The 14,786-nt window shown below is 38.5% G+C and overlaps 1 protein-coding gene across 3 annotated transcripts in view; it reads left to right on the top strand.

Annotated features, from left to right (window-relative positions):
• The first annotated feature begins 147 nt into the window (after positions 1-147).
• The window catches only part of TMEM55A (transmembrane protein 55A), a 61,237-nt gene continuing 46,598 nt past the window's right edge, over positions 148-14,786 (top strand). For 2 of the 3 annotated variants that reach the window (XM_008068488.2, XM_008068489.2), the window contains exon 1: positions 148-551. In XM_008068488.2, coding sequence (XP_008066679.1) covers positions 446-551 — 106 coding nt within the window. In that variant the 5' untranslated portion in view covers positions 148-445. The remainder of the gene's footprint in view (positions 552-14,786) is intronic. The other variant, XM_021717781.1, reaches the window with a different exon arrangement.

Raw genomic sequence — 14,786 nt, 5'->3', positions numbered from 1 at the left:
AGCCCCTCTCAGGCTGTTTTCTACCCATCTTTTCCTTACAGAAAAAGACTTGTCGCCCCTCCATCTCATTTACCCTCTTCCCCCTTTCTGTTACTTGGCACCGTCCCTTCCTCTCGTTGCCCAGTCAGTCCCACTTTGTTCCCTTTCTCTCAGGCTGGCTGGGCCCCTGTTCCTCCACTTCTTCCCCTCCTCCCTGCCTCTGGCTCTTTCTTTCTCTCTCCCCTCCCCGCCCCCAGTCTTGCCTCCCAGCGCGCTTCCCTTCCCCCGCCTCTCGGTCCCCCACCCTCCCCTCCCCCCACTCCTCCTGCCTTGTGACACATCCCGGGCCCTCTCGGAGGCGGCAGCAGCAGCAGCAGCAGAGGCAGTAGCAGCAGCACTAGCCACCACCTCCACCAAGGCCGCAACCCCCGGCCTAGCCTCCCCCAGGCCCGCCGCTGCGGCAGTCATGGCTGCTGATGGGGTGGACGAACGCTCGCCTCTGCTGTCAGCATCCCACTCGGGAAATGTCACTCCCACCGCCCCACCGTACTTGCAGGAAAGCAGCCCCAGAGGTAAGGCCAGCGTAGACGTTTCTACCTTGCAAGGATACGCCTAGGATAAGACCTGGGAGCTCTAGCTGAGAGGTGGAGACAAGCCTCTCCCGGGGCTGAGGATGGATGCTGACTATGCCTCCCCCAAGCAGAGCCTGCCTGCCGGAAGGTTCCTCTGCAGGGCTTTTCTGGTGATGGGGTGACGGTGGTGGTGGGGGTGTGTGTATATGTGTGTGTGTTTGTATTTCACCACTTCTTACCCAGGGCTACAGGATGTGACAGGAATCTCCCAAGCTGTGCTTTGCTGTTTTCAGAGCAGCCCCTAAGCACTGCAGGGAGGTGGTGCAAATCTTTCACAATCATTCACAAATCCTCTCCCGTTGCTGAGGAACCAAGAGTATTGCTCACCTTGGCATCTGTCCTTGAAAGGGCTTTAGCTCGAAAAATACGTATCTTTTACCATTCATTGTCCAGTGCTCTGTTCAATCAGGGAATTGCGTTACCAAAACAAATACAGTTAATCAATGTTCCTAATATGTCTGCAAATTCTGCCTTTACTTACTACTCCTACTTGTAAGGAGTATATGCTAGCTTTAATTGTGAGTGAGAAGGAAGGACCTTACTTCTGATGGAAAGGAACATTTTGTACGCATATCTGGTGAGATTGAAATTAACTTCTGAAAAGTAACCCAGGTTAAAACTGAATATACTCGTGTGTGTGTGTGTGTGTGTGTGTGTGTGTGTGTGTGTGTGTGTGTGTATGTATTTTCTCGAGATAGAATCAGAGAAGGTTAATGGCAATGGGTCTCAAGAAAGAAGGCAGGATCTATTTACCAAACTATACACTTTTTAAAAAAGATCTATCTTTATTCTAAGCTTTCAAATCGAGGAGTCAGGAGTTATAAAAAAGATCTATCTTTATTCTAAGCTTTCAAATCGAGGAGTCAGGAGTTAGAAAAAATAAAAGGCAAGACCTTAAAAAACCACTTAGGGTAGTGAAAAGATTGGTCAAAATGCCATTTACAAAGGTAGCTTAAGTGCATCTCTCTCCTTTTTTGGCTGAATGTGAGCAAAGTTTGAAAATCAAGGTGGTTTTCAAAAGTTAATGCTTTTGAAAATATAAGCAGGTCATGTTTCTTGTAACACAACTTTTCTAAGTTCAAGGCTGGAATAGGATCTGCTACAGAGCTGGTTGAACTTGCCTAGTATTTACATTCTATTTAACACATCACTTGAAAATCAGCTATCAGATTTTGATTCACACCTTAACAAGGAGCAGAACAAAGGAAAAAGATGGTTAGCTGTGAATAATTCAGTGTGATTGATGACTTGAGAAATAAGGTACAAAATGGAACAGAGACTCACACACAGAAAGTCCATGGATCATGCATGTTGGTCAGCATTAATCTTGTATCAGAGGACACCAGGTAGAAGAATTTCCTTTAGTGGCCCAACTTGATACTAATATTTTACTGTTACCTAAATTGTATGATATAGAATAGGCTTAAACATTCATTAATTAATATTTCAACTTCATCAAATCAGCCTTGTATGACAATATTTGATAATTTATTAAGAGCTGGAGTTTGGATTTAAGTTATTGTCCTGTATTCTATTTTCATGCCCTCTGTCTTGGATCCTCATTTTTGTAGTTTTAGTCTACTAGCGGCTAAATTATTCTTTAAAAATGGTCACACTCATGGACCTTCTTATAGATGTCTTTAGTAGATTTTTTAGTAGTTGAAAACAATTAGAGTTGACAGTTGGAATTCAAGAGATCAGAAATAGAATGTATTTTCTGATTATGAAATTTAGTTTATGATACCATTTCTAATTACTCAGACTTTTATCTTTATTTTTTTTAAAAGATGTTCAGAGCCATAACTAGTGAATATTTTCTCCAATCCAAACTTTTGCTTTTGCGTTACCTTCTAAAGAACAGGAATGTTAGTTTCAACCCATAGAATGAAATAGACCATTTCAGGTTGAAAGTTGATGGAGTATTAAATTCTAGGCAGATTATTAATTATGTAGTGAGGAGAAGCTAGTATTGTACCTCTGATTTTAGCGCAAGAAAAGTTGTGTGTAGTATGTAACAACCCATCTGGGCTTCTAAATGAAATAATCTAGTGGTCTCTGTTGTCAGTACAGATTTCTGCAGAGTAAGAAATCACCTCTTTCATTTGGTAATTTCAAAGGGTGTCTCATTTGGTATACTTGCTAGCTTTTGTTTAGAAATAGAAATTAAACTCAGCCGTGGCTTAAGTCTGTAATCCCAGCACTTTGGGTTCAAGAACAGCCCTGGCAACTTAATGAGACCTCATCTCTACAATAAATAAAAAAATTAGCCAGGCATGGTAGCGCACGTAGTTCTGGATACTTGGAAGGCCGAAGCGGAGGGATTGCCTGAGCCCAGCAGGTCAATGTTGGGTTGGCATTGAGCGTGGCCCTGCACTCCATCCTGGGCGACAGAGTGAGATTCTAACTCCAAAAAAAAAAAAAAAGAAATTAAACTCCAAGACAATTTTAGGCTTATTTGAAAAGAGATTGGAAGAACTACCATAAAATTTACATACCTTAAATGTATTAATTGACTCCTTTATATATCTGCTAATTTTTGGCAAAAGAATATGACTTTTGAGTGTATGAGATTTCCTCTGTGAAAATGGCTTATATTTGGGGTTATCTAATTATGTATTGAATACAGGAATGGGATTATATGCTTCACTATAATTCATAAAGGGGAAAATAATTGGTTATACAGAGTCAGACAGATTGATTTACTTAGTTTATTTATTTCATTCATTCAGCAAATACATATTTGAGTTCAGCTAAGCTCTGTGGTAGAAGGGGAAAAGCAGACATGGCTTCTCTTCCAGTGTAGTAGGGGATATTGACACATAAATTATTTAATCACACAAACAAATGCAAAATGCAGCAGGGGTGAGGACAGTGCTGGAAATGGATGCAGTACAGTGAGAATATAACTTAAGATTTAACCTGGATAGTGAACTTAGAAAAGGCTTTCCTGAGGCTTGATTGAGATCTGAAAGTTGAATAGCAGTTAACTTGGCAAAAGGGCGATTGGAAGAACATTCTAGGCAATGAAAGCGGAATGGGCAAAGCCTTTAGCAGGATGGAGAATGGCAAGTAAAAGGAACTTAAGGCAGACCAATGTGCCTAAAGGGGAAACAGCAGCAGGAAATGTGATGCAAAATGGGATGGGAGCCATAGTTGTTTGTGGTTGATAGTCTCCAAAGACTCTTCCTCCTTCAAAAAACTATGTCTTCTGATATGCAAACCATTTCGTAGTTCCTCTCCTTGAATCTAGGCTGACCCCATGACTTGATTTTGACCTCTAGAATAAGGTAGAAAATACAATGAATGACTTCAGAGGCTAGGCCAGAATAGGTCTTATAGGTCTTACAGCTTTTGTCTCAGTCTCTTACAAAAGTACAGTCTGGGGAAAATAACTTGTCATGTAAGAAGTGGAACACCCTGAGACTGCCATGCTTTAAGGGTTCTGCAACTAATCTTATGGAGAGGCTACAGAGAGAGAAAGATGCCTGACCAGTCCTTAGACATGTGAAGGAAGATACCATCTTGGATACCCAGCCAAGTTGAGCCTTCAGATGACTCCATCCCAAGCTACATTCTTACTGCAACTGAATAAGAGACTCCAGGTGATAACCACTCTACTGAGACTGACCAACCCACAGAATCATGAACATTAATATTAAAGTGTTATTTTAAGCTACTAAGATTTTGGGTGATTTGTTCTGCAACAGCCAATGACCCAGACATTGAATAGGAGTTAGTCTATTTAGGGCATTGTTGGTTATGTTAAGGAATTTTGCCTTAAGCAAAGGGATGACTGAATTAAATCTTTATTATTATTATTTTTAAATCACTCTATTGAGTAGAGAATGATTTAGAGGATTGACTAGAGTAGATAGGGATAGATTACTTCCTCGGCTACTCTAATAATTTGGGAAAATTCTGTAAACTGTGATGGTAGCTTGGACTCAGGTGGTGGTAGAGATGGGGAGATGAGGGATGATTTTCCCTCCTGGTGGACTGAATAGGGCTTGACAATGGATTGCATGCGGGAGTGCAGGAAAGGTGGCAAGGATATCTCCTAGAATTCTGGCTTTACAGCTTCATGGTGTTGATTACCTACATTAAGAGAGCACCAGAGGAGGACAAAGTTTTGTGGAACACAGATCATAAACTTAGTTTTAGACATAATGCATTTCAGACATTTTCAAAATCCAAGAAAAGATGTGGCAATCGGATCTACAGGTGTAGGGCTAGGAAATAAAGCCTGGGCTTAAAATATAAAATTGCATGCTATTTGCACACAGGTCATAGCTAAATATATGGATGTTGTTTCATAGATTTCCAGGACCCCACTTGTTTGCCATGGGATGTATCAGAGTGGAACATACATGCTAAGATGTTGATTAAAACCTCAGGCCAGTGGCTTGCAGTTCTGTGTAACCATAAAAATATTGTCATTTTCCTCTGTGTACCACCATGTGAAAAACTTTGGGAAGCTCCTATATGAGATCACCTGGAGAGAAGGAGTAATGTAAGAAGAGGAAAAAACCTGGACACAGCTTTGGGAAAATCCCATGTTTAATGACTAGGTAGAGGAAGATGAACCTAGCTTTCAGTGGTAGGAGGTGATAATATCACAGAATCAAGGGGAGGGGGGTATTCTTCAAAAAAGAATGAGTCATCTTGCAAAAGGTGCAAGAAAGAACAAAGAAGATAAGAAAAGGACGAAAATGTCTTTTGAACTTAGTGTATGGAGGTCATTAGGGACCTTAGTGAGAGTTGTTTATGTTTACTTATATTCAAGTCCATTTTAAAGAATTGAATAATTATTCATTTCCATCTAATATTCTAATATATTTTTATTTTAAATGCAAACTTACCTTGGGGCAGCTTACAATGAAGAGGTAAACATTTTATTACTCTAAAACACATTTAGGTTTTCTATAAAGCATAATTGTGTCTTAGAAGGCATTGCTGTATCCTTTTACCTTGCTTCAATTTTTAAAAAAAATGTAAATTTGAAATTGCTTGAGGAAATGTTTTTAGTTGCTAGAAAAATAAATTGACTCCTGGATTTGAGAAACGTTCTTTAATATGCTTTCTTATGCTTTCTTAGAAATCCTATAGTAAATAAGGTTTTTTTTGGTGACTCTATTGTATCTCATATCTGGAGAAATCTCAGGGTTAGAGACAATGCCTAGTTTAAAGTGGGGATAAAGTCTTAGTTCACTTTATGTTCTACACTAGACTAGAGTTTTACTGAGTTAGAGAGATTGATTTTGGCAGTCTTTTAAATGTATGAATTTCCTTGCATCCTTGCAAAGTTTAAGGTTGTCTGTGGATTGGTAGGAAGAGATGATGCTGACCAGAGACCCATACCACACTCACAGCTTTCTATAAGGTTAGATTAAATTCTTACCTTATTTGCCAAGGATTCTGAAGCCTGCTGGAAGCCAGATTGTCACAATGAGCAAGAAAAGATGCAGCGTATTTGCGAACAGCTTCCTCAGTAGAGTGTGCACCTGTTGTGATACTGATCAAGCAGGTTCTTGCTGAATATGAGAAGCCTGATTTTTGTGCTATGCTTATACTAATGCTCCATGTAAGAGAATTTTTCAAACTGATTTTTTAATCAAAATCTGCTTCACTGAGGCCGCATGCTCATCAAGGAAAAAGAGATTCCAAACATTGGTGAAGTATGTCTGCATCTAGCTTTCCAGTATGGCGACTGACCCGCTTCTAATTATAATCTTTTCCCATTGCTCTGTAGACACTAGGCTCCAGGATTCTTTTATTCTGATTTATAATGCCCAAATTTTCTTCTGTCTATACCCAGAACCTTTAAAATATTAATCAAGTAATGTTTCTTTCATTCAGTAATCCTTTCAAATATTTGAATGCCTGTTATATCATTCCAGATGCTAGGAGCTTACATTTCAGTGAGAGATGCATACAGTAAGCATTATAATTTCAGAGAGTAAGGAAAATAAAGCAGGGTATGAGGATAGAGAGTAACTGTCTGGGTGGGGAGTGTTTTAGATGGGTATTCAGGAAAGACATCTCAGAAATAAAAATTGCCCAGAGATCGAAAAAAATACGTTGGAATTAGCCATTGGAAGATTTAAGGGAAGAATGTTCCAGGTAATGGGAACAGAAGCATAACACTTGCAATTTTTAAAACAAGGAAGACAGTGGACATGGTGACTCAAAGGAAGAGTAGAAGAGGTCAGAGGTACAGACAAGGAAAGCCTAAGAAAAGTTTCTATTCCGCCTTCTGGAGATGGGATTGTGTCTTGAGGATAACGAGAAACCATGGAAAGTTGGAACAAAGGAGGGACATGAACATTTTACCTTTTGAGAAGATTATGGTGGTTGGTGTGTGGAGAATGAATTTTTGGGTGCAGGGCAGTAGCAGCAGCAGTGGGAAGAGACTAAAAGATGTGAAACTAATCAGGAGGCTGTTAGAGTGAAAGAAGCAAGAGATGGTGGTGGTCTAAACCAAGGAAGAGATCATGGGAGTGTTGGAGTATGGTAGGAGTCAGGACATATTTTAGGCATAGAACAGCAAGATTTGCTGATGGGTTGAATCAAGAAAGGAGTCACACATCTCCAAAACGTGACCTAAGCAACTAGGTATAAGGTTGTGCTTTTATCTGAGATTGGCAAACAAGAGGAGGAGTTGGCTCTGTGTGTGGGAAATGGAGAGGGCAGTGGAAACCAGTATTCTGTTCCAGACTTGTTGAGTTTGAAGTGCCTTTAGTCATCATTTAATTGGAGAAGTTGAGTAGGCAGTTGAATATATAAGCCTGGAGTCTTAGGAGACATTGGAGTTGGAGAGCAAATTTTATTAAATAATTTCTTCTTCAATGTATGGCGTTTCCCTGTCATGAGAGATGATGCTCTCTACTTCCAATTTATTTCCAAGAACTATGCAAACTCTTTTCAGGAATGTCAAACTTTTAAGGCAAAACATTCTGTTAAAATTTTGTAATATTAGCCAAATGGATACAGATGTTAATAGAATGGATACAGATGTTAACCAGATGGATACAGATGTTGGAGAGGAGAGTTAGCAGGATGAATGTTCATAACTACCTCTGAGGGCGATAAGCTACTGTCTGGGAAGTGATCCAAATGGAAACCCTAATCCTTTCATTTTAGGGAAAAGCAGACAACCCTGGATACAGCTTTATGCTCAGCTGTTTTGTGTTTCATTTTTATAATGACTAAGAGGTATTGAACAAACTGGGAATGGCATCCCTTTAATAGCTCCCCAAAATGAATACATTCTTCCTGCAATTTTTTGTTCTATTGAGAGGGCTTCTGTGCTATTTTTTGGTGGGTAGGGGGATGTGAAAGAGTTTGTATTGCTTTCCACTTTTTTAGATTTTTTCTTTTCCCCAGCGACTGTTGTAAAATGAGTTTTTTTTTCTCTTTTTTTCTGTAAGAATTTCAGAAATGTGACAAAAGCAAAAACCATGGCTTGCTTTTCCTGGACTTTGGGTGAGTTGCTCAAGTATTGTATAACTGGGTCCCTTTATAGTCTCATGGAAGATTTCCTACCAGGTATTATTTGGCCTGGGAGACCTGAGACTGGAGTTTTTTCTTATCTTTTCCTGTTACTACCTGTTGAACCTTGTGATATATACTTTACATCTCAGGACCTCAGTTACTCACATTTGTAAAAGGAGTAGTATATTGTATTCCCTTTGGTGTTTATATTTTATGACACAGTTGTTCTGTGTAAGGAATCTGGATACACCTAGGAAAATATATCTATAACTTTAAAATGTAGATGCTTATTATCCTTTCTTATTTCACTCTTTTACTTCCAATGTTCCTCTTTCACTTAGATTCCTTTTTCTTCCAGTACCTTTTGGAAATTGGAAGGATATTGCACGGTATGGAGAGTTACATGGCTCTTTAGGAATCAGAAGCACAATTAGTATACAATGTTTTATTCCTCTGTAGAATGTATTTGCATGTGCTAAATGACTGATTAGGGCATATTATTCTAAGCATTTACTTCTAATAGCAATGGCAAAATTTTTCTTTCTCTCCTATTTTATTGAGATATTTAAGCCTGGTCAATTTGTAATATGGATTTTCTTTACAAGCATATTTAAGAACTTTATTTCTGTCACATCCACAAATAATCCTTTTAATAAAGCAAGTCACATGTGCTAACTCAAAGTTAATGGGAAGAGCATTTTGTAACATGGATTTTAAAAAGGTATACAAGGAAACCTCTAATTGTTTGACATTTGAACATGTGATTTCTTCAAAGGGAGAACTTGGGGAAGGCATGTTACAAGATGACATTTTATTGTTTCCAGGATTAAATCCTAAAGTTCACCATCCAGAGGAGAAAGAATATATAGAAATGATAATCAGTAGGTTTAAAGTGAGAAGATTTTCACAGACATCTTTTAGACTATAGGATATTTCCCAAGTAAAAACGGATTTCTTCTGAGCTATATGGATCTTACAAACTAATACAAGATTATTTTACAAGTTTATAACAAAAAGAATTTTCCAAACTTATAGAATTCACAAGGCTTTTTCTACTTCTCTATATAGAAGACTTTGTCAGGTTCAGCAAAAGTAATGATTAGATTTGCTACTATCCCTAATGAGGACATAGCTCATTATTAAAACTATCAGACATGTTTGAATACAAGATGATCTAAATAGGAGCCATATGACCTTTTATGATCCATTCTCTCAAGTCAAATATAGTGTCACTTCTGTCTTGCTCCATTGGTCAAAGGAGTTCTAAACCACCTGGATTCAAGGTGAAGGTACAAAGACTTCGACTCTTAATGGGGGAAGTATCAAAGAAATTGTGGTCATTTTGTAAAACCACCACAATTAGCCATGTTGTATCCACAAAGTGAAACAGTATGCTCCTGGAAAAGAAATGATTCAACTCTACATATTGTGGAGAGAGATAATGTAAACTGAAAAAAAATGAAGAGTATATAAGGCATATTGTTTTTATAAGAATGAGGGAAGAAATGAGAATATGCATATATGTATATTACCTGTACCAGCCTCAGAAAACATTGGAAGGATACATAAAACTATAAAATAAGTGGAAGTCTCTGAAGTAAGACCTGGTGGATGGTGGATGAGCACAGGGGTTGGAGTAACAACTCTAAGCATTCACCTTTTTACATTATTTTGATTTTTGAGCCATGAAAATGTATTACTAATAAAAATTTAACATATCAGAAAAATACATCACACTTAGGCCATATTATTTTATTGGTATTTGGGAAGTTTATCCTTGATTAATACCCTGAACATGTTAACAAAAGCCAGTTTTTGGTCCATTTCCTGACATCTCTGTATAAAGCCTTCCAGTTGCACCTGTTGTGTTTCATCTTGCTTGAATTGGTTCATTACTCCAGCCTGCCAAGATCTTAAAAGGAAAAATTCTGTTTTGAGTTGGAAAATATAACACAATGTACACACTTTTCCCTAAGACCATTCTTGTTGCCTCATATCAGTATCTTGTATCAGTATTCTTGTCTTTTCAAGGTAGAGATTTACTTTTTACTTCCTACAGGTAGATTAGTCAGGAAGGGATTCTTTCATGCAATCTTTTATAATTTCTGTTGCTGGAATATATATATCTCCAAAGCAATATCTTACAACATCTCCACTGTATCCCTTAATACTTATTTGTATACATGATCCTACAGGGAGGGACCGGAGGGAGATAGGATTTTTGTCTAAATATCTGAGACCTACCACAGTCCCTTGCATAAGATCTAAATGTATGATGTTATACATTTAGACACTTAACAAATGTCAATTGTATGGATAAATGATAGCCCAAGAAAACAAGGAAGTATGTCATGATGGTGATGATGGAATCAATAAGGGAACGAAAGTTTTCCATGAAGCTGGGGGAAGCTGAGAACAAAAGACCGAAGTGATCCAGCAAGCATGCAATCAGATCACTTTCCCTGTTAGAAATATTCCCATGACAAAGAGAGGAACTCCATGGTTGTAACCCCTACTGGCTGCAATGGGGAACTACCATATTATAGGCTTAACTTCTATACGTCTTTAGTAATTTCTATATTTTGAAATTATACTTAATTAACACAAGAGTTAAAAAGACATAAAGAGAAGAATTTAAGGGATCTATTCAGTATTTCTCACACTTATTGTATGCCTAAAAAAAGTTGATTCTAAGAGGCTTATCAGACATTATCTATCTATGTATCTATCTATCTTAGTTTGCTTAGATTTATAATGAATATGTATGTCCCAAATCCCAAAATTACTAAACTATTTACTTTTTAATCTAAAAACTATTAATCTTTAGTTTATTTAAAAAGTGAGTGGGGGAGTAGTTCAAGTTAGAAAGATATAGATTATAATGTAATAATTAATATATCTTACCATCTGTTTGTATTGGGCCTTAACATTGTGTCATGCTGCTGCTTTTATTTAAGCAAATAAAATGTTACAAATCCAGCTAAATTGTCTCCCCCCTCCCATATGCTAAAGTCACTTCTTACCCTCATATTATCTCTTATCTAAACTGTCTTAAAACAAATTTTGAGTTTAGCTATATATGTGCATTTCATAACTATGATTTATAAATAGTTGTAATCTGTAAGTTATCATTTAAGTGTGTATACTTGGTTACGTAAATGGGTGCCTTACTTTTTTCTCATTTATCATTTAAGTATACACACTTAAATCATAACTTACAGTCTATGATTCAGTGAAATGAGCCGTCTAGAAAGCATGACAGAATAGAGATTATTTGCCTTCTCATGCCATGGGAGGAGTTTTTTTGTGCCCTAGAAACAATTTTTTTTTCTGTACTAAAAATCAGCATCTCTTTGTTTCTCTTGAAACAAATGCTTTCTTTAAAGCAATATGATAAACAAGAGACTAAAATTGGAGCCATGCAAATATACAACATGATTTCACATATATCATGCCAGAAAAAATGCATTTTTGGAAATAGAAATAGACACAATAATTGATAAAGTGAGAGAAGAATGTGAGGGAAGACCCAAAAAAGCTAGAATTTATTTATTAAAAAATAGTGTGTTATTACATGTTTAAACTCAATCACCTTCAAAATAGTCTGATGGAATATACCTATCGAGATGCTTTTTCCTGCTCAAAACAGTTTCTGAACTTGCCAATTTTGATGTCTTTTGATGCTTCTGCAGCTTTTTGGTTTACTTCTTCCACATGGGAAAATGTTTCCCTTTGAGGACTTTTTTCAATCCAGGAAACAAACAAAAAAAGTCACTAGGGTGAGATCAGGTGAAACGGGAGGGTAGGGCACGGGATCATACTGCTTTTGGTCAAAAACTGCTGAACACTCAGTGTAGTGTGGGCAGGTGTGTTTTTATGGTTGAAGAACAGTTACCTGTTTGCCAGAATCTGGGATGTTTCTTCTGCAAATGACGCAACCTTCTCAATACTTCAAGATAAAAACTTTGGTTGGCCGCATGATCCAGAGGAACAAATTCTGAGTTTACTACAAGGGGCCCATTCTCCAAAAAAAAGATAATTCCATTTTTTTGGGGGGGGGTCCTCCCTCATATATAACTTATAAACTGTCAATTCTTGGAAAGAATTGTATTGTATTATTAGTGTAAGGTAAAGATTGACTTGTGAAAAATATAGAAGTCAGAGCTGAAGCTGTTGTTGTCCAGGAGTTGGTCATTGGCAGGTCATTAGGCATTTCTTGCCAGTGTCTCCAGCAGTTATAGGGTAGTTTTTGTTTGTTTTTTTGGACACAACCCAGATGCCTTAGACCACTAAGTTAGGGAACGATAGTAGATGCAGAGTTCATAGTGGGATTCAGTATTCATCATCACTTGCAGTAGAACACCTGGTTTGTTTGATGTGTCTAGCTGGACCCACATAAGCTCCTACAAGCAGTACTGGAGGTGCTAGAATATAGACTGATATTGATTCCCAGGCTGATATTGCAACCACAATAAGGTATGGCTGTTTGTTTGTTTGTTTTTTGAGTTGGAGTCTCACTCTGTCTCCCAGACTGGAGTGCAGTGGCCGCTCCCGGCCACCGCAGCCTCGCCTGCTGGGCTCCGGCGATCCTTCCGCCTCAGCCTTCCGAGTAGCGGAAATTACAGGCATGCGCTACCACGCCCGGCTGATTTTTTTATTTATTGTAGAGATGAGGTCTCACTGCCCAGGCAGGTCTCGAACCCGCAGACTCAGGCAATCCACTCACCTGAGCCTCCCAAAGGCGCGGGATTACAGGCTGAGCCACTGAGCCCGGCTGGTATGGCTGTTTTTATAGAGCCATTGTTTGGAGAAAGGCATTTATAGTAAAAACATATAGAAGGGCTGGGCACATGGTAGCCTACACCTGTAGTCTCAGCTACTCAGGAGTCTAAGATTGGAGGATCTTTGGGCCAAGGAGTTCTGGGCTGCAGTGTGCTATGTTAATAGGGTGTCCTCACTAAGTTTGGCATTAATATGATAACCTCTCGAGAGAGGGGGACTGGTCCATGTCGAAAATAGAGCAGATCAAAACTCTTGTGATGAATAGTAGCGAGATCACACCTGTGAATAGCCTCCGTACTCTAGCCTGGGCAACATGGTGAGACTCCATCTCCTTTAACAAAAATAAAAAAGCTGTATAGAAGTGTTACAGCACTTGAAGAAATGCTAAATTGTGTCAGGATGACTACTAACCACCCTTCCCCTTCTCTTCCCTCCAACCCTGGCACATACCCTGCCTTAGTCAGATTTAGATGCTCTTACATGTGCTCCCAGTGTCCTGTTTGCATACCCTTATCAAGTAACACACCAAATCGTAATTTTACTGCCTTTTTACATTTTTGGAATGTAAGCTCTTGAGCCCCAAGAACATACCTCATTTTCTGTGGTATCCCTGATATCCATGTAGCACAGTACCTGAAATGGAGTAGATGCTTGAGTAATTTTGACTGACAATGTTATCTACCTCCTAGGTATCCACCATGTGGAATGTCTGGCTGGCTGCTGCCATTTAGTTGACTGTAGCCCAAGGTCTATTGATTTGAAGTGGCATCAGAGTTCATAGAAGGTCCTTATCACACTTTATCAGTTAAGGAACTAGTGTTGCCCTGGAGCAATAGTAAAATTTAGAAAAACAAGGTAGTTGAATGAAGATGTGATTTGTATCACCACTCCTCCGTCCTTTAGGTCTTTTGTAGTGGCACTAATCTCTGCAGTTCCCCTAGGGATGTGATGTTGTTTCCAGGGACCTCCACTTGGTCTTTTCTATACCAAGTTATGGGCCAGAGGATAAAGTTGGCAATTTTACGGTTGCCAAGAATGCTAGTTCTAAATATATATTCAGAACTGAGAAAATAACTTTAGGGTGGGTCCTCAGATTTACTTGGACCTGTGCTAACACTCCATCACCTAGTGGCCACTTTAAGTCCCTCTAGAATTAGCACTATTTAGGAGCTAGTTTCTTTTTCTTTTTTTTTTTTTGAGTTGGAGTCTCACTCTGTCACCCAGACTGGAGTACAGTGGCTGCTCCCAGCAACCGCAGCCTCGACATAATACATGCACCCACCTTATCTTTGGTGATTTATTGCTGCCATTTGACTTGTTTCTACAGAATCCCATAATCTCTGTTGAAATCAGGCAGCACATCTCAATGGAACCATCTTATACTGTAATATTTGGTCTGCATTGGAGAGTAGTCACACCAGGATGTATGTGCTCTTCTAAATAATGTATTTATTGATGCCATAGTGAAGGGACTATGTTCTGGGCCTCCTCCAGGGTTGTAGTGAGGTACGAGAATGCATGTTTTTATATGATAAATCCACTCTAACATTTCTAACTCCCTAAGCATTAGGATGCTTTTTCTGTATCATTTTAGGGATGTTTTAGCATCTCAGCCCATTAAATGTAAGACCAAATTTCATCAACCAACAAGTAAACTTTTAAAGCTACTTCTAGCTTTAAAACAAGCATTTAATCCAAAAAAACCCTGATTCAGTTTAGTATTAGGTTTTATCCTCTTTGGTTTAATACCTTTAGGATCCAGTTTCACAAGTATTCATCAGGTTTCTGACAATATGTATTATCAAAATCTTGCAGTTCTCTTGATTTACAACCTACCTCTTACAATGTTAGACTTTGAATTTGTCCTCCTGAAATATGTTGTGATTTGACCCTAGTTATGGA

The sequence above is a fragment of the Carlito syrichta genome, unplaced genomic scaffold (assembly GCF_000164805.1).
Source record: "Carlito syrichta isolate Samal-C Ts95f unplaced genomic scaffold, Tarsius_syrichta-2.0.1 Scaffold311050, whole genome shotgun sequence".
NCBI classification, from domain to species: Eukaryota; Metazoa; Chordata; class Mammalia; order Primates; family Tarsiidae; genus Carlito; species Carlito syrichta.
This window is presented reverse-complemented; position numbering and strand designations above follow the sequence as displayed.